The sequence below is a fragment of the Genypterus blacodes genome, unplaced genomic scaffold (assembly GCF_046128005.1).
Source record: "Genypterus blacodes isolate CSIRO-AG114 ecotype Tasmania unplaced genomic scaffold, CSIRO-AGI_Gbla_v1 ptg000053l_1, whole genome shotgun sequence".
Taxonomy (NCBI): domain Eukaryota; kingdom Metazoa; phylum Chordata; class Actinopteri; order Ophidiiformes; family Ophidiidae; genus Genypterus; species Genypterus blacodes.
This window is the reverse complement of record NW_027466865.1, coordinates 3,385,719-3,406,267: the sequence shown is the minus strand read 5'-3', so window position 1 is coordinate 3,406,267 and position 20,549 is coordinate 3,385,719. Positions and strand designations below refer to the sequence as shown.

The window sequence follows — 20,549 nt, the reverse complement described above, 5'->3', positions numbered from 1 at the left end:
ACTCGAACTACTACTGGTGATACACTTTAAATACAAATGTGTGCTGTGACTAATTAAGGAAAGGAAAAATACCTTTGAGAGATTCTCGTCCACCTCGCTGTATGATCAGTAAATGGCATGGCGGGGCTTCTTTGGTGCATTTGTTGTGGCACTTCAGCCTAAGTAAACAGAAAAAGTTTTAGTTTTTAAAGGAAGAAAAAAACCTAAACACTAAACTAAACTCAAATACACTGTACTAGATAAAAACTAATTCATCCCCCTCATTTTCAAGATATAGAGGTTAATGTCCCATCAAAATCCAACCATATAATTAAGATTTGACATGCATTAACCCCCAAACTGTGTAATTTACTCTAATCATCTATTAGTCCTGCAACACAGAGTAAAATAAAAGATCAGACATGACATGCGACCTTTAGATAATTACCGAAACGAGGTGTAATACCTACTTGCAGTTTTTACATTTCAGTCCAAACAACATTCCCTTTCCACACACGATGCATGTCTGTGACATCCAGTACTTTGTGGAAAACCTGCATGCGAAACACAGAGTGAGATAAGGACATCACACACAACATTGCTTTCTACTCATCACATGAAGTGTGTGACGTGTAAGAGGCTGCCAGTTACCTCCTAGAGAACATTGCTTTTGACCTTTTACCTTCCTAACATTCCTTCATTCTGACAGGCGGCGTTTGCCTCAGAAGGCCTCATATTGACTGTAACCTTTCCACAAGGATAATGGATGCCCAGGAAGGCAGCTTCTTCAGTGTTTGCCTCCCTAATCTTCCACACCTGCTGATTTAATGTATGCCTACTTCATTTTTTCTTTCAATAACCCTATGCAAATAAACATTTTACGCATTGAGACAGAGGTCATGGAGTTTCTATCAATACATCGTTCTGACTGAGGGGCGTTTGGAAACCCTCGGCGCTCTCAAGAGTCCGACAACGTCACTTCTCGAACAAACAAATTCACAATGTGCATTGCAATGAAAGAAAAAAACGCAATTCCCTACACTTGGGCTTGTACTGATAGAAAATGCATGATTATTGGCTGTGTTTACTGATGTGATGCCTGGATACCTGCAGTTGGGCTGGCTGGCTAATGGCAGGTGACTAATGGGGTTTGACAGAAGCCAAATCTCTTATTTATCCGAAAAGAGCTACTTTACAATTCAATCCAGCCCCCTGATAGAGTTTTTAAGAGCCTCCACTGTCAAATTTGTATAGTGATGTGAAACAAAAGGTTGATTGTGAACAGAAAAAATGTGTCTCAGTACAGACAAGGCCCTAAAGTCACAGTTGTTTACCAGACAGCAGAATGTCTTTATCTTACAGGCCAACAGTGCGACTCAAGGACACACATTAGCACTGAAAGAAATATGCAAATCAGCACATCAGGGAGACTTTTGTCTGAGAAATGAGACGTCTCAGAAATCAAATTTGCACTTTGACTGAATATGATTCTCTGTCTCTATCGTGTCGGTGCTCCTCACTGACATTCAGTAGATGAACACCCACGGCCTGGAGGCTGATGAAATCACACCACCAACACTAACACATGGTATTGTTCTACCTGTTAGATCACTGGCATTTGGTGTGTCGAGCAAGGTGAGAGGGACAGAAAGCGCAATAGAGTTATGCAAGAGGTTCCTTTTAATTGGCCGGGTGTTGGCATGTGCACAGTAGACAAATCGGGCACACACACACGCGCATACACACTTTCCTTTTAACCTACCTGTGTTTTATTGAATTTCCCAGATCTCTTCGGGGAATCTGTGGGGACCAGCGAGGCACTGAGAGAGTGTCTGCAGAGGGAAGAGGAAGAGATGGAAGGAAGCTTGTTTTATATGTTTAAATAATGTGATAGAAATGATAGATAGATGGAGTCTGTCAGGCCCTTGAAGGTCAAATGTCAAGGTGCAGCAGGAGTCTTAGCCGTGCATATTTACATGGTATGGTGAAGCTGCTTTTGTGCTTCTTGTGGTCCATTGTGGAATCACAACAAAAACCTTTCACTTGGTCCATTAGTGCTTGCATTGACTAAGCAGTCTGCCACATTATGCACCACCTCACAATGCCGGGTGGGAGCTGGACGTGGAGGATAAGCATTGTAACGGCCGTACATTGTAATGATGAGCCGGTCATCAAGAATTCCGTAATGAGTAATGAAGTCAAAGGTCAGATACACACGCGAGCCTGTGGAAAAATGATTACACTGAGATCATTAGCGTGAGACCTCTATGCTTTCAGATTTTGCTGAAATCCACCACACAGTACAGGTCTATTCAAGTTATACACAGTTATTTTACTTCTTTCTCATGGTTGTTGTGTAACTTTTGTTTGTTACTTGTGTTTATGGCTGTCTATTCAACAAAGTGAGAGGTGGTTCAAATCACACCAGATCCTGTTTCCCTTGAAATCTGCTCACATTGTATAATGTGTCACGTGTTGGCAGTGGTTCGCTGTACACGGAATACAAAGTCTGCAAAGCGTAGCAACACAAGCAAAATTTGTTTAGTTTGTTAGTTTTTTTTGGAACTTGTTAGGGGCAAAATTTACATTGAAACTAAGTGAATGACTGAGTGACAGATTTCCAATTTCCCAAAGAAGAAACCTCATCTATCCATTATACCTGCTTCTGCCTGTGTGGGTCTTCAAGGGGTAGGAGCCTAACCCAGCATCCATTAGGCAAAAAGGATCTTGGACACCACTAACACATGTGCTCCATTAACGCCCTGAACTTCAAGTGACCCAATTCTAATTTGTCTACTCTCATGTGGAAAATATTGGATATTTGTTGCAAATATGTACACAGGAAAAACAAATCAAGTGTTATCAGATATCCTCATCTTAGGACGCATTTATATATGTGGAAATGAATTGAAAAACGTACTGGAAATCTGTCAATACTTCTACTACTACTTATTGTCATCCTCTAGTTTGCATGATCCTTTTTTGCACATTCAAATGTAAAACACAATTCACCTGGAATTCACAGTGAGGATCCTCTAACAGCGGAACAAGCTTGTGGTAACAGGGGGTGAAATGAAAACTGCAAATCAGAAGCTAATTATGCTGATTAAGTCTCTAAACGTGAAAAAAAATACAAAAATCCTGAATTACAGCATTGTAGAAATGTCTTTAAAATGAGATCTGCTGTTAATTTAAGATCTGCTTTAAATATATTAAGATAAATTGGCCCTTGTCGTCGTCAAAATGTAATTTGTGCATTATTACATTTTCTTTATGTCTCTGTCTTGTTTAACATTAACAGTTAGTGGGTTGAAGATGATGTCGCCTGATGTGGGCTGTGACGGTAAGGAGTCTTGCTATGACTCGGCTGGTGGTAATCTGGTGTGGGTCTCAGGCAGCCCTATTAATTGATTACCAGGCTGCAAGTAATCAGCAGTCAATGACAGTGCTAATCACATGGCCCCAGTGCAAACAACATTTCCTAGTTCCTGGCACCCTTCCTCCCTCCTCCAATCTCTCCAGGGGTTTGGTGTCTACGCTCCACACGCCGATGCACTGCTCAATTACACTCAATCAACCCGATAACTCAATACAGATGGGGAACTGACATCATCTCCTTTTTGTTGGCCTTGTTGGCGACTGGCAGATGATTGGGCTCGTCAGCTTGACAGTCAGGGCTGCTTGTCGCCTGTGTGTGCTATTGATGTTCTTGTTGTTTCTTATAGAATCTTCATTGATCTCCCTCCAGGTCACACTTACCAAAGATCTGACATTAATATTGATCCCTTAAAAATGTTCTTGCTATTTCTTAAACTACATTTGGCAACAATTGGTTTTACATGCAAATCAACAAAACAGTGGTTACTGGGTCCTCACACAATAGGGGATAATATGAGCATGTGTTGGAAAGCGACAGTTGAAAGAAACGCATATAGATGTACACAGACATGCTTGCACACCACCTGTGTATGTGTTTGTGTGTGAGCAAGAGAGGGAAAGACAGATGAGCCTGCAGAATCTGAGAAAGCCCCAGGCGCCAGACGACAGTGTGGTCCTCCATCTTCTCTGATTGGCCTCTGATTAATTAAGCCAAGGCTTTCATTCCCCTCCTCCACTGGCCGGTCACATGGTACACAGCAGATCAAAGAGGGGCTTTTGTTGTTGTGAGTGCACAGAGAAGTGCATTATGTAGCAATACTTACTCTGTCTTGCAAAAATATCATTTTACTGGTTTGATTCAGATTTTTGTGAAATTCTTAGCAAATATTTTGAATGCATACTTTTGTCTCAATTAATTTGTTTGTCAATTCTAAGATAAAGGTGCGATTATGATGTTAATGTGCAAAAAGACACAAGTGAATGTGAAAAATGAGTCATGACTCAGTAAAGCACAAAGATGGAGAACAGCAACTTACTGCTGTAGCAATAATTCTTTTTTTTCCGTGCATCATTTAGATGTAAAGTTCTTACTGTAGTGATTGTACAGAAGATAAGCTTGAGATTCTGACTTAGAATGAACTAAAATAATGAGATGAAATGGATTGAATGAAGTGAATAATGAGTGAATACATTTAAGAACTGTTGATAACTAATGAATTTTGAGTGACAGCAAAAGAGACTTTGGATTTTGATTAAGATTGAAAAAAATGTGAAAAATAAACTCTGCTAAACTTTCCCAATCAAAAATGGAGAATATTAAAGCAATAGAAACACATTTTAACATCAAACTCTCAGGAAGAGAGTCAAGCCCTCAGAGGTTCTTTGGATCAGAGCCAATGGTGTCCGGTCTGTCAGTCAGACTGGAGAGATTGTGGATCACTTGGGCGTGACTCACTTTGAGGTGGATGATGGATAGATAGATGGATGCACTGAAGATGGGTCCTCTTTGCCTCAGAGTTGAGAATATAAAATGGAGAAAACCTCAGCGGAATTCAGTATATACTAGGTGCCTATAGTAATCACACAGCCTGTTAAAAAAGTCAAAGTCCAACAAAATATCAAAGAAAATTGGAATTGAGTCGAGACAGGTGGACCCAAGATTACTGTCTGTGGCCTGGGCTTGGGCCAAGAAGCCAAAGGTTTATCTATTATTCTTTTAACCATATAAAAGAATCCAATCAAAACACGCAGTGCAATTTCAACATGTGGTTACAAAACATGTTTTGGTCATAGTTTGCGACTTAACACACTGGAATGAATGAGCAGGATTGGAGGAAGAGCTGATAGGGAGACTGATCAATGGTGTTCTCTGTTTAAATTGAGGTAACATTAATTGTTACATTTTAAGTCAAATGGTTTAACTTACACAGTGAATAAAACACACACAATGTTTATGTTATTATGTTGTGTTAATGTAATTCATCCGAGTCAGGGTGTCTTTCCTTGTTAGTGTCTGAGGTCTGTAAAGTCAAAAGGTCAAAGGGGAGGGTCGTCACAGGGTCATAACATGGTCCTAAATTTGTTTCTCTGGTTATCTGTTAGAAGGAGACATCTTAAATGTATATAATCCAATACAGTGTTTAGTCGCATGTTTTAGAGGAAGAGAGGAACATCTGGGTGTAACTAAAAAGGAAATTAGTATTAAGTCTGCCTTGTATCGCCTATACTGGAAGATGAGGAACTACTATTTGTGTCTGTGCGGGGCTAAACAGAGGAAGTAAGCGGGCTGAGGAGGGAACATACAGGATGTGTGTGTGTGTGCGGGTATGGATATAGCTTACACTGTGTTGCTTCTCCAAGTGATTGACTGATCTCCAAATTGTTTTTCCCCACAGAGGACAAATTTGCTGCGAAAAACTGCCGCGAAAGGAGAAAAGAGTAACGCCTGTGACAATTAAAATAATACTTGACGCAAGATGCAACACAATGAGAGACAAATTATAATTATTGTCATGGTTGGCACCATCACAAAGTCATCACCCACGCCCACTATTCTCATTATTAGAATCATCAACGTCTCACGGCTAAATGGGCCGAGAAAGCCGCTGAATGCAGTTGATCCATCAACATCAACAGCATAACTGGCGCAGCGAAATACCAAAGAAAGGGATTTAACAAGAGATTAAGCAAGAATTAAAGTAGAAGGAAGTATAGTGATGAGACAAACTTGATCAGTGTGGAGTACGACTATATGTTACATTCAGCGAACTGAGCGGAGCAGTGTGTAGAACTGTAAAAGTGTGTGGGCGTTTGCAGCATAATGTGCAGCATTATAGCCCATAAGTATCTGATGAGGACAGCGTCAATATGCCACAGGCAGGAGGACACTATGTTCTCACGCTTTTTCACTGGAAAAATCAGAACTCATTTTCAACAGTTGGAACGGGAGGATGGACAAGCAACACACAGCATTCGTTTGAACAAAGTATGCCACTTCCACCTGAATTCCAAAATAGAGAAACATATTTTAAGGAGACATCTAGCAAGATGAAATTGAGCAAATGAACAGGTTTGTTTAGAATGACAGCAAGTAATGAAAATGAGGGGTAGAAATAGAAGGTGATTATTTTTTTCCCCCCAGTGTGAAAAACTCCAATGAACACAAGACGGAGCCAGGTTATACAGTTGCTATGGCAACAGCTTCACGCCGATCAACCTTTTTTTTTTTGGCAGAATATTATGCAGTCATTTTTGCACACGCACATTTACAAACGACCCACATGCACACATGATGCACAAAAGCTCTGTGATCAACTGACGATGGCAATCACTGCTTTGTAAAAACAGCAATTATGGTGGATGAAACGTGCACGTGGCGGTGTTTTTTCTTCAGACGAGCAGTTTAAGTGTGCCAGTGAGACAGAGGGAGGAGGGATGAGAGAACAGATGACGCCCGGAGGCCTTATGGCTCGGCAGAGGCTCCCTCAGTTGGAGAACTCAAATGTCTTGGAGCACACAGACAGAGCCGGCAAACAGACAGAGCAGGTTTTTGGTGGCGAGGACAAGCTGACACTGTGGAGACACTTTCAGCTGAAGTAACACACACCCCCTGGCAGCCGTATTACAAATCCGTAGCTCTTAGACAACACTGGCTCTGAGGAGATAAGTACTGTTTCTCATGACAAACTAGAAAGGCTTATTAGCACATACATCCACCAAGGCCAAAGAAGGCTCGGTCAAATTCGCCTAGTTTCTCTCTGGCTGTTATGTGACAGTATCATTTTATCTCATAATCATGGGATTTATGGTACAGATAAGGGTGAGCATTTGTATAGAAACCCAGAACTGAAGTTAAAATAATGCTTCACCCAATACCAGCCATTATTCTTATTGTTATTCTAATTATTATTATTATTATTACTTTATCACAGTGGGTAGCAGTGTTACATCACAGCCAGAAGGTCCAGCATTCAAAGTGCCATGTTGGCCCTGGACTGTGCCGTTTCCATGTTCCACAAACTGCGTATGTTATGCTGCTATAGTCTGTTTGATATTCAACTCAAATACAGCATTTTAAGCAATAGTTAAGGTTTCCATGCATATACGCAAAATAAAATCAAGATATTTTTGAAGATGAGGGACTTGCGTTTGAAAACAGAAGGCACACAGGCAGACACAGAACGACCAGCAGCAGATTGGACGGCATAATTGTGGGTAAAATCAAGAAAAACAGGCAACAAACAGCAACCAAGGATCGCTTCAGAGATCAATGCGAATTATGAGATAGAACTAGCATTCAAAATAGGATAAAGGAGGTTGTGTACAGAGGGAGAGCCGTGCGGCGGAAACCATTCATAAACTCAAAGAATAAGAAAGCTTGGATTAAATTTGCAAAAGAACAGCGCACAGTAAGACAGCAGCTGTCTGTGTTATTTTCAGATAAGTCCATATTCAACCTCCACTGATCTGATGGGAGAAGGTTTGTGTGGTAAAAGGACCAGGGAAGAATTCAAACCAGACTGCACTCAGTAAAGCTTCAGTAAAGCGTGGAGGTGGGAACGTCAAAGTCTGGGGCTCTTTCTTTACAATAGTGCAGGTAAACTTGTATTCATTTGATGGAATCATGAACTCTGTATAGAGGAATTTTAGACAGAAGTGGATCTTTAAGTGTGCAAATGGGTGGATGTCTATAACAGATGCCAGCAGGTAAAGGTAAAGGAAAATGAACATCACTCCCCTGTTACACAAAACCAACACAATAACTTCACATGCATAGAAGCCATCATTATCAAAAACTGTGGTTCCAAAATTTCACTCAAGTATAATTGCCATTTTCCTCTCTAATATTGTTTGCATCCTGCTGATCACCACTTGCTTTTTTTTTGTGCTGTGCGTTATATGCAAAATAACATAAACAAAAACTAACAAAGCCACAGCTGCACTCTTCACCATGATTTGAGCATTTTGTTTTTTTTAATTTAATTACTGGTAGCCAGTAGATTTTTGCTCATTCTCAAAGGGGTCTCCATTGTGGTGCCACATTTGGTTGCCAGCAGATTTGTGATGCAATTGCAAGTGAGGACAGAGAGCCGATGACGTGATTAGAACACGTCCAGAAATAAACAGATTCCTGAGTGTGCACAACATTTTTATCCACATGCACATACTCACAGACTCTCTCTCTTTGTCTGTGTGTGTGTGCGCGTGTGTGTGTGTGTGTGTGTGTGTGTCCACTGTATGTCTGGTAGTGGACATCCAAGTGGACGTAAGGGATCATCATCACAAGCTGTAATGTCCGTCCACACCAAGCTGACTGTACGAGGTAGAAAACTATGCAGCAGAAATGAAAAGTACCCCAAAATCAGGTTCATAGATCAGAGGTAATTTTTTGTCACCTGCTGACTCATTTACATAGAGAGAGCCTGAAGGAGAGGAGGGCACCGCATGTCAGACTATCATTGCTGCTACTGTGGTAGGATGATGGATGGATTTTACAACTAAACCTACATCATATCTGAAATACTTTTACAGTTTCATGTATGCAGCGCCAAACTACTGAAGCCTGTCAAAATGCCAAAAGAACAACCAGTTCTTTCTGTTGTTCTCATGTTCACACGTTACAGCTTTCACATTACGGTGAAGTGTTCCAGAGGAACATCAAGCCTGTAACCCACGACATGGAGCCTATTGTGTCTGCATTGTGTGTCCCTGCAGAAAGACGAACAGGGTAAAATAATGGTTAATAATGTGAAAGGAAGTTAAGCCACTGCAGCTTTGTTTCTGGGACATTTTTCACTATTTTACTGGCTAGCTGAGATAACAAAACCAAGCAACAAAACATTTTAGTCATTAAAACATTGCATACTTTAAAGGAAGTCACCTTCCTTAAGAAGAAGAAGTTGCTGCTGGGCCAAACAGAATATATATTAGTTCCAAAGCCTGGATATTCATAATCAGGTACAATTTCAACATCCTGATCCTAAATAAAATGTCACTTTAAATGCTCTTTCATGCATAAGATTATTCCATGTCATGCTCCTACCAAGCAAACATGCACTGCTGCAGCTTGTTGTGTGTGAGTCAAGGTCGACATTATTCCCAACACCAAGTGACGACCATTCATCACTGCCTCTCTCGGCACAAACTCCCATCACTTTCTCATCATTTCCCCTTCTTTTTCCATCTCCTCCTTGTCTAATGTTTCAGCACTATGCCCATAATGCATCAACCAATAAGGTTCCCAGTATGCAGCAACACACCACCTCCGGTCATTAACAGCCTGTTTCCCCTTTTCTTATATTTTCCAGCGGAGCATTATTACCTCCACCAAGGTCACATCGGTCTGTGTGTCTGCTAGCAGGATACCTAAAAAAGATAATGATGGATTTCAATCCAACTTGGTGCACAGGTTGGAAAGGATCCAGGGAAGAATCTATTACATTTTGGACATTCTGTCATAACCTCCTTTGCATTTTTGGCCTATAGCTTTTGAACCGAAAGTCATACAATCATTTTTTATCTGGATTCCTTCGACATCCATGCATTTAGGCCACACCCATTTGTGCAAAACTAGGATTTGCCTCCATTTAAAGACAAAGAAGAAGAAGTGTACATGGTACAGACAATTAGAGGCGTGAGAGCCATCCTCATATTGTTCATTGCCCAGGTGTCGAGGCAGAAGGGCAAGACTGCCACTACAAATGGGAAAAGCCAATAAAGCTTCATATCTAAAGGACATTGCTTTTAATTTGATTAATTTTATGCTGGATCGCACTTTAAAATGTAATAAACATGAGGATGGGACTTGCAGTGGACCAACTGCTCACTGAAACACCTGAAGGTTTGAGACGTTTCTTGTTCCGTTTGTCAGACAATTGCACGATGGGAGGTCAAAGCAGTGAAGCGATACTACATTTGACCTGAATGTACTTTTCTACATTCAGGTCAAATCAAGTATCATCTTCTTACCTCTTCTTCTCCCAGGCTGTCTCATATGAAATACATATTCACAGCGTACAGGCTGATGGCACATGTTGGGCTCGGGCTAGAAACCAAGTGTTTGTTTTGCAAGTAAAATATTTGTTGAGAGTTTCAGTTTCGGTTTCACCACCATCATTTCTTCCTAGCAATAATTACTGCTACCTGGTATTTGGGTTCCTGGAATTGAGTGTGTTTTTGCACAGGATTTGCATATTCATTTTAATGATTATTTATTGCTTGTCGGAGGCAGAACCTGGCTGAACCTGTTGGTCCAACCAGCTTCTTCTCTGCAATCCAGCAAACCCATCATACCAGAGCAAGCAACACCTATAGACCAAACTTTGGAGTGAGCAAAATGATATCTCACATATGAGACGTGGACTAAAAAAGGAATGGGAATATGAAAGATGCATAAAAAAATATTGTATATACAGCATAGTACAATTTCAATTCCATGTTGAGTTTGAGCTGGTCCAAATGGGAAAGGCTTCACTTACTTGCAGAGGGTGTTTCAGCATGGACTGGAGGTGTGGATGGGACAAAGGAGGGGAAGAAGAACGACCGCAGCGATCGTTCAGTATGAAGGGGGGAGCGCTGTGTGGGCAGATTCTCACAGCTACCCACGCTGCTGTGGATCTTAAGGTTCAAGGGCTTGGTCTTATTCTTGGCTCTGAGGGAGAGAACAAGGTAAAGTGTTATTGGCAAATAAGGGGTGTGCACGCATGAACCGCTTGAGCTTCATATTTTGAAAGCTGAACTTTGTCCTCTCAAAATAAGCCCAGACGGTTGAATTCTAAAATGACTGGATCAGATCAGAGATCGAGAGATCATTCATAACATTACTCATCACATCAGGACATCAGGCCGGCTCACTACCATTGGATTGCTGAGTAACACACGATTCGTTTGGTTGGGTTTCAACAGCAGCCATTGCAATCCAATAGCACCAATGTGTATATTTCAGAAGGATGGCGTTCTATCCCTGCAGTTTAGTTCAGTCACTGTTTGATGGCACCTTACTTGTGTTGTGAGGTAATTCCTCAAAACAATCATGGTCATTACATGGAAAGCTTCTTTACAGTTCCTTAGCGCCGGTGTAACATTACCAACGTTTCTGTTGTAAGGTGTTGCAAATCATAGTGCACATTTTAGTGCATTTGTCTGTGTGAAAGCTAAATGGACAAAGTAAACAAATTCTCTGTTTTACAGCTCCACATTTGAAGAGAGACCTCTATATCGCCTGTGTGCCTCTTTCTTTAGATGTTGAATTAGATTCAGATCAGGACTCAAAGAGATCAAGTCTCTGTTGAACAGTCCAACATTTCCATCTCATACTGTGTGTACTTGGGTGCGGTGTGGTAAGTGTGGTTTGGGCTGGATTGTAAGCCAACAGCATAACTGAGCCTCCTCCATGGTGCACAGTAGCGATGCTATCACATTATGAGACATTCAGTACATACATGTGATGCAGCTGCCTGACCTGATGCATTTTTTGTAAGGGTGCAACTCTTCCAATTGCATCTATTATTATATCTTCCATAATTGTTCACATATGTTCACACCCACTTTTAAAAGGTTATGATCAGTCACGATCAAGTCACTATAACATAATGATGGGATGAAGTGAGCACTAATCTTCGTAAAGTTGGTTTCATGTTGGCAAAAAAAATAATTGCTCATAGGAGAAATCGTGTAGGGAGGATAAAATAAAACTGATGGAGAAAAGAAAGGATGTTTTGTTTAAAATGAAAAGCCACCGCGCAGTGTGTTTCCAGGATTTTCTATTCACAGTTAGTGACCGATTCAATATTAGTCATTGTTGATGCTAATCCATTACCACAAATCCACACTGTACTGTTCCTTTTTTGTCTCTTTTTTCATTTTGAATTCAGTTTTGAATGAGTTAGATTTCTTGCTGAACATATTGTGTAAAGCACTCTTAATTTGTATTCATGTGATTTATCAGTTTAGATGCAGAGTTATTATGGAGAATTAACATATTTTTTAATGAGTGTTACAGATTATTTTCTATCCTCAAGGATCTTTTGAGGAAAACAACAACAATATCATCCTTCCTCAACATATCTCTTTACAGACCAGGAGCTTGGGAATTACCTGAAATAGATTATGTCAAACCAATCTGCAATGTAAAATTTGTCTCCAGTATTAGTCACTGGTTTGTTTTTCCATTTTATTTATCTTTTGCAAGACCAACGGCACCGGGACTTTTCGATGATTAATTTGAGTATGAGTATTTTAGTTGCTACAGCCTCTTAGTAAACAAATTCTCAACTCAGAAAAACAGATTGATCAAACTGATCAAAGACTGTAAACAGTACACACCTAAGAATGGAAAACTCATGCGTGCAAGATAAATGAAAGTGATAAAAACACCATGGTTGAATCAAAGCCAACAAACTGATTGAATTGATGAGAGCAAAAATCCAAACAAAGGTAGGGCAGAAACTGCAGCTTGTTCCAAACACTGCAGCAAGACTCTTGACTTAAACTCGATTTGACCACATCACGCCAGTTCTAGCGTCACTACACTGGCCTTGGCTGATTTTAAGGTCTTACTTCTTACCTATAAGATACTTGGCCTGGCTTCAGTGTATCTTTCTGAACTTACTGCCACTTACGTTCCCATGCGAACCTTCGGATCTCAGCAGATAGGCCTGCTTGTCATCCCAAAGGTCAAGGCGATGACATTTGGAAATAGTATTTTCATATCGCGCTCCTTTTCTTTGAAACAGACTTCCTGCACTCGTTTAACTCCTAATGCATGACTGTCTGTGTGTAATGCATGCCTTTTGTTGCACCTTTGTATAATCCCAATGGAAGAGCAGGAGAGTAATTAGCCAACCCAGATTTAGTTCAGGGCTTAGATAGACTCTGTCCACTCTTGGTCAGTGATAGTGTGAGTGTAGTGAGAGAGAGAGGATGGGGCACATAAACTGATTTTCTGTCTCTATCCTTTAACCCCTTAATACTACAGTATATCCTGTTACTCAACTGACGACTTCTCTGGCCTATGGGCTCCACACCCTTCAGTTTGAGTCCACAGGTCAGCTATCTTTCAGCTCTGTGGCCCTGAGGTGTCTCAGCGATGGACGGCGAGAGTGTGTCAACCTACAGGGCTCTGCGGATCCCTCTGCAATCTGCCACCCCCCGTCCCATCTTCCATGGCAAACCCCTCCCCACCACTTCCTTCTAATCCTGCCATCTTTCTCATCCCTAACTAACTTCCCACCATCCACAATTGCCAAGCTAGCCCCTGCAAGTAGCAGTAGTGATGCTGTCACATTTTAATAAGTGATGCAGCTTCCTGACCTGTGGCATTTTTTCTAAGGGTGCAACTGTTTTTATTACTGTCTCTGCTTGTTCACACCCACTTTTAAAGATTATGAGTCATTTTGTACTGGCAATTGCCTGTACGAAATGAACTGAAACTAAGAAAATAAAACACCTCTTTAACTTTTGGTAAGGTAATCAGAAAATGTTTTGTCTTTTTACTTCATCAGTGATTTAAGTATTCAATAATTATATCAATTATTGATAAGAATTAGGATTCAGAATTAGAAAACAAACAGTAGCAGTGAAAACACCATGAATCACCATAGGTATGATGCACTATAACTTAATAATGGGATAAAGTGAGCAGTAGTCTGTGAAAAGTTGGTTTCATGTTGGTAAACCGCACACACCCAGGATTGTGTCCAACCACGCGCGCCCATGGCAGGATCATGTCATGGGGTGGTGACTTCAGCTCCAGACAAAGTGAAAAAATAGAAACAAAATTCCAAACAAAGGCAGGGCAGAAACTGTAGCTTGTTCCAAACACTGCAGCAAGACTCTTGACTACAACTCATCGATTTGATCACATAAACACGACACACCTATGAATGGAAAACTCGTGCTTGCAAGATGAATGATGGATATCAAAGTGATGGCATCACCATGGTTGGATCAAAGCCAACAAACTGGTTGAATTAATAACTGCAGCTTGTTCCAAAACACTGCAGCAAGACTCTTGACTTCACGGCAGTTCTAGCGTCGCTACACAAGGTCTTACTTCTTACCTATAAGATACTTCATGGCCTGGCTTCAGTGTATCTTTCTGACCTTATTGCCACTTACGTTCCCACGCGAACCTTCGGATCTCAGCAGATAGGCCTGCTTGTCATCCCACACGTCAAGACGAAGACATTTGGAAATAGTATTTTCATATCGCGCTCCTTTTCTTTGAAACAGACTTCCTGCACTTGTTAAACTCCTAATGCATGACTGCCTGTGTGTAATGCATGCCTTTTGTTGCACCTTTGTATAATCCCAATGGAAGAGCAGGAGAGTAATTAGCCAACCCAGATTTAGTTCAGGGCTTAGATAGACTCTGTCCACTCTTGGTCAGTGATAGTGTGAGTGTAGTGAGAGAGAGAGGATGGGGCACATAAACTGATTTTCTGTCTCTATCCTTTAACCCCTTAATACTACAGTATATCCTGTTACTCAACTGACGACTTCTCTGGCCTATGGGCTCCACACCCTTCAGTTTGAGTCCACAGGTCAGCTATCTTTCAGCTCTGTGGCCCTGAGGTGTCTCAGCGATGGACGGCGAGAGTGTGTCAACCTACAGGGCTCTGCGGATCCCTCTGCAATCTGCCACCCCCCGTCCCATCTTCCATGGCAAACCCCTCCCCACCACTTCCTTCTAATCCTGCCATCTTTCTCATCCCTAACTAACTTCCCACCATCCACAATTGCCAAGCTAGCCCCTGCAAGTAGCAGTAGTGATGCTGTCACATTTTAATAAGTGATGCAGCTTCCTGACCTGTGGCATTTTTTCTAAGGGTGCAACTGTTTTTATTACTGTCTCTGCTTGTTCACACCCACTTTTAAAGATTATGAGTCATTTTGTACTGGCAATTGCCTGTACGAAATGAACTGAAACTAAGAAAATAAAACACCTCTTTAACTTTTGGTAAGGTAATCAGAAAATGTTTTGTCTTTTTACTTCATCAGTGATTTAAGTATTCAATAATTATATCAATTATTGATAAGAATTAGAATTCAGAATTAGAAAACAAACAGTAGCAGTGAAAACACCATGAATCACCATAGGTATGATGCACTATAACTTAATAATGGGATAAAGTGAGCAGTAGTCTGTGTAAAGTTGGTTTCATGTTGGTAAAATGGCGTGCAAAGCTTTTGGCATCAGACAAAAAACATATTGCTCACAGGAGAAAAGCAGGGAGGCCACAATTATACTGACGGTGAAAAGATTTGATCACATAAACACGACACACCTATGAATGGAAAACTCATGCGTGCAAGATGAATGATGGATATCAAAGTGATGGCATCACCATGGTTGGATCAAAACCAACAAACTGGTTGTATTAATAACTGCAGCTTGTTCCAAAACACTGCAGCAAGACTCTTGACTGAAACTCATAGATTTGATCACATAAACACGACACACCTATGAATGGAAAACTCATGCTTGCAAGATGAATGATGGATATCAAAGTGATGGCATCACCATGGTTGGATCAAAGCCAACAAACTGGTTGAATTAATAACTGCAGCTTGTTCCAAAACACTGCAGCAAGACTCTTGACTTCACGGCAGTTCTAGCGTCGCTACACAAGGTCTTACTTCTTACCTATAAGATACTTCATGGCCTGGCTTCAGTGTATCTTTCTGACCTTACTGCCACTTACGTTCCCACGCGAACCTTCGGATCTCAGCAGATAGGCCTGCTTGTCATCCCACACGTCAAGACGAAGACATTTGGAAATAGTATTTTCATATCGCGCTCCTTTTCTTTGAAACAGACTTCCTGCACTTGTTAAACTCCTAATGCATGACTGCCTGTGTGTAATGCATGCCTTTTGTTGCACCTTTGTATAATCCCAATGGAAGTTCCTATTGCACACCCAGCCATTCGTGGAGGGGGAATCTCTCTTAGAATTGCCTCTCCCAAGGTTTGTTCCATTTTTCCTTATACATTAAGGTTTTCTCTGTAGTTTTTCCTCGTCGCTTTGGGCGGGTTTGGGAATTTTCGATGTTGTGGGTCTGTAAAGCTCTTTGAGACATTGTATGTTATATTGGGCTAGACAAATAAAATTGACTTGACTTGTCTTGATTTAAAGATGCAGGATCCCTAGAAATGTTTGAATCCCGCCTAAAGACGCACCTCTTCTCTGTATGCTTTGATAATTGCTAACTCACCAATGAACAGTAAGCACAGTCTCCTTTTGGCAGGAGAGTAATTAGCCACCCCAGGTTTAGTTCAGGGCTTAGATAGACTCTGTCCACTCTTGGTCAGTGATAGTGTGAGTGTAGTGAGAGAGAGAGGATGGGGCACATAAGCTGATTGTCTGTCTCTATCCTTTAACCCCTTAATATTATATCCTGTGACTCAACTGACCACTATGGGCTCCACACTCTTTAGTGTGAGTCCAGCTCTGTGGCTCCTAAGGTGTCTCAACGACAGACGGCTTCTTGCCTAGAGAGATGCCGGTGTGTGTCAATCTACAGGGCTCTGCAGATCCCTCTGCCATCTGCCACTCTCTCTCTCTCTCTCTCTCTCTCTCTCTCTCTCTCTCTCTCTGTGCCTCTCTCTCTCTCTCTCTCTCTCTCTCTGTCTGTCTCTCCCTCACTCGTCTCTGTTTTACATGTTATTTTGTATCTTTGTATAATCCCTTTGGAGGATCCTATTGCACAGGAAGAGAGGGAATTCCAAGAGAGGGAATCTCTCTAAGAATTGCTTCTCCTGAGGTTTCTTCCTTTTTCCTTATACATTAAGGTTTTCTCTGGAGTCTTCCTGAAGAGCTTTGGGCTGGGTCAGGAATTTTCCTGATGTTGTGGGTCTGTAAAGCCCTTTGAGATATTATATGTGATATTGGGCTATACAAATAAAGTTCACTTGACTTGACTACCACAATTTTTCAGCTTAATGAAATGAGCCACAGTCCAAGTCGATATATTGAATAATTGTCAAATCAATGTTTTTTTTCACCCAGATTTTAAATCAAAACCATTAGACTGAATGACATGATGATGGTGCGTTTTGTGAATAGCTTCCCCCACCCCCCACCCCCCCACCCCACATGCAAATGAGGAAATGCGGAAGTAACACCTCTGTAGATGGAATCTATGCACTGCAGTAAAACACGCATTTACATGAAAGAGGAACTACGGCTGTATCACGCTCTCTGCCCTCATCGAACACATGATGTGTTTATTTCCAGTGTGTCACTCATAGACCGAGTCACGCAATTACACCTGTAAACCAGCCCCGACACTCCACTTCCATCTCCTGCACTGAGGAAAGAGCCTACAAGTTATCGCTCCATCATCATAAAGCTTTTATCAAATATTCCGATTAGCCCACTTTATGCCATTTGAATCTAATTTCAACTATTCATCTCTGTGCATGCATGTCTTTATCCCTCACAAATGACTGGGCCAATGACATTCATGAGGTAAAGTGGGAATGAATGCCGAAGGAAAAGAGAGGATTCCCAATTTTGTTTTGAAAACGCCTGAGACTGTGAACTCTGCAGTCGTCGTTAAATCAGCTATTCAGCTATTCAGCTACGCTTTTCAAGTCACTTCATGAAAAGTCAGGGAGCGAAAAGTTTAAGAATGTGCGATAGAAACTGGAGAGGTGGGTGACTTGCCACATGTCAAGAGAAATCAGCAAAGACGCACATAGTTCTTTGATCTATCGGATTGTACAGCACAATGTATCTTTCACGGATAAAAACGTTGTATTACATTTCAAATATAATTTTAATGTCAAATATGTGAAAAGAACCCCTTTATCCCTGTGGTTCTTCAATACGGAGTAAACAGGAACTCCATTTTTTATTCATATTTTCATTCAGGCATTTCACTTGATGTACAGCAGGGCTGAAATTACCAAACCTGTTATGTTTATTACATGCTGATTTGCAGTATTCCTATTCATATTTGTGTTCCTGGGTAACATCTCAAACCAGTTTTCACACAGTAATCATTAAAGTTCCTTCATAACACTTCTGAACTGAATCAAACTGCAATGTGAAGTTTGAAAAAACACAAATCTAGGCGAATCCAGGGATGAAATATGGTGACGTTTGCTCACAGCTTCAATCATTATGACATCAGCCGGGATGTGATGCGGACTGCAAATGTCATGTGGCCAAAGAACTAACAGCTATAATGTATGTCACATCAAACATGGTCCAATACATCTGTGTTCATCAATCTCAACATTCTTCCGACAGCACCTGTTTCATCATTATTGATGAACAAAATCAATATTCAGTGTCATTTCAGCACGACACCGAGGGAAATGACTGCCATACATCCATATTTCCTCATTTCTATTCGCCTGAGTCGAGTCCTTCCCTCACATCAATCACCTCCACTCTCTTGCAGGTGCGATGTGAGGACTTCACCCCTATGTGAACATTTTAAACCACCAGGCCATGATGTTAAAGAAGCTGAAAACCCCGTACAATTCCATGCATATGTCTGACCATCTAAACTGCCTCATGTGTGCAGTGTAAAGAGACATAACAATGCCACAGACAAACTAATTCCAAATGAGGACCTTCATCAGTGCCAACCCTGATATTTAGAACGTAATCTGATGCTTATCTGAGTCTGAATCCTGGCAGTAGCAGACTGGGCAAAGTAAAACGCACGTCATTCTCCTTATCCACATCCTTCAGCTCCACCTGAGAGATCCCGAGGTGTGTCCAGATGGGATGCATGTAATCCCCCATATCGTATTCCTCAGATGGCTCATTCATGTAAAGAAGCACTGGTCCCACTCTGAGCTCCTCATCCAGTTACTCGGGGGGCCCAACTACGCTGAGCTTGTGCTCTATATGTTAACACACAGGTTGACTTATAAACTAAAATGTAAAGAGAATAAACGTTAACGCTGTTCACAATAAACTGTATGGATTTCTTTTCCTTTGAATTTCGTGATCAACAGCTTAATGCATGAAAACAAAAAACTGCAACCCGGGAAATGTCTGGAATATTTTTGACAAATGGTTAAAACAACGGAATATTACAACAGTTGGAAATTAATTTTCTGTCACTCAACTGGTGTTTCTGTGCTCAGCCTGTCCATCAGTTTGAGAGGAATAGAAAATTTCAATCCTGTTTTGAGTCGGCTTTCCCCTATGGACCACTGATTGTGTCTTTCAGATGGAAACAAAGCCTTTTCTCCTCTCCTTGGTGCTTTACATTTTCAAAGATGAGATTTGCACCGAACAATATGCAAGATATAAAAAAAGGAATATGACATCTGTGCCCACGCACACACATTCATCCACCCACTACCTGCACATGTACTTCCCCCACACTTGCAAAGACATTAATTACAGGTTTCATTTGATCAAGCAGATAGGAGAGAGCAGGAGAAAAACGATCTTTCAGAAAACAACAGCTTTCTTTTATGTTCTGACATATCAATAGCATTGAATAAGCGCAGAGTCATTACTATTGCACAAGATTCTACCCAACTATCTAATAGCTGCTCACTGCCGACCGGCATATTTCAACAGGGATTCTCTGTTGCTGCAAACCATTCAAGCTCTTCCTAATTAACACTTGTGTCCAGCTTCAAGGCTAAATGATTTGCCGGATTCCATCCATCTGCAGACCTCGGCTTCACTCTCAGAAATATGCAGAGAGCTCAGCCGCTACCAATATGGCAAGAAAAGCACCCTGTTGGTTTTTATGCAAATTGAACGTGGAATAATATCTCAGGCAGCCGCTGCTCGGCACTTTAATAAAGTTGGAATAAAAATGAAAAATTGGAATAAAGGTGGCTTGAATAATGATTATAACAGAGGATTCAGAGCTTTTTGGCTGGATTCTTCCAAAGCAGGTTGTCTCGCTTTCAGACGTTCTGCAGCAGCATTAAGTCTGATTTGAATAAAAGCTGGCGGTCCACTGGCTGCAGGGAGCTTTTCCTTTTTCTTCTCCAAAAATGATATTCACACTTTATATAAAAAGCACTGTCCTTCATGTGGTAGGGACATGTGTATACATTACAGCACATCAAACATCATGAGTTCCTTCTGGCAAATTTTAAATTATAAACATTATCATTATTATTATACCATATTATTAAAAAAGGAAATGTGTCAAATAAGTTAACACGGATATGTTACGTGTCTTTATTGGAATATTAGTCTGGA

The 20,549-nt window shown here is 41.0% G+C and overlaps 1 protein-coding gene across 3 annotated transcripts in view; it reads right to left on the bottom strand.

The window, feature by feature from the left end:
• The window catches only part of ksr2 (kinase suppressor of ras 2), a 64,617-nt gene that overhangs the window by 16,661 nt on the left and 27,407 nt on the right, over positions 1-20,549 (bottom strand). For 2 of the 3 annotated variants that reach the window (XM_076150999.1, XM_076151000.1), the window contains exons 6-9: positions 10,836-11,008; positions 1,742-1,811; positions 450-533; positions 73-158 (exon numbers count right to left, since the gene is read on the bottom strand). In XM_076150999.1, the coding sequence (XP_076007114.1) occupies positions 73-158; positions 450-533; positions 1,742-1,811; positions 10,836-11,008 (413 nt within the window). The remainder of the gene's footprint in view (positions 1-72; positions 159-449; positions 534-1,741; positions 1,812-10,835; positions 11,009-20,549) is intronic. The other variant, XM_076151001.1, reaches the window with a different exon arrangement.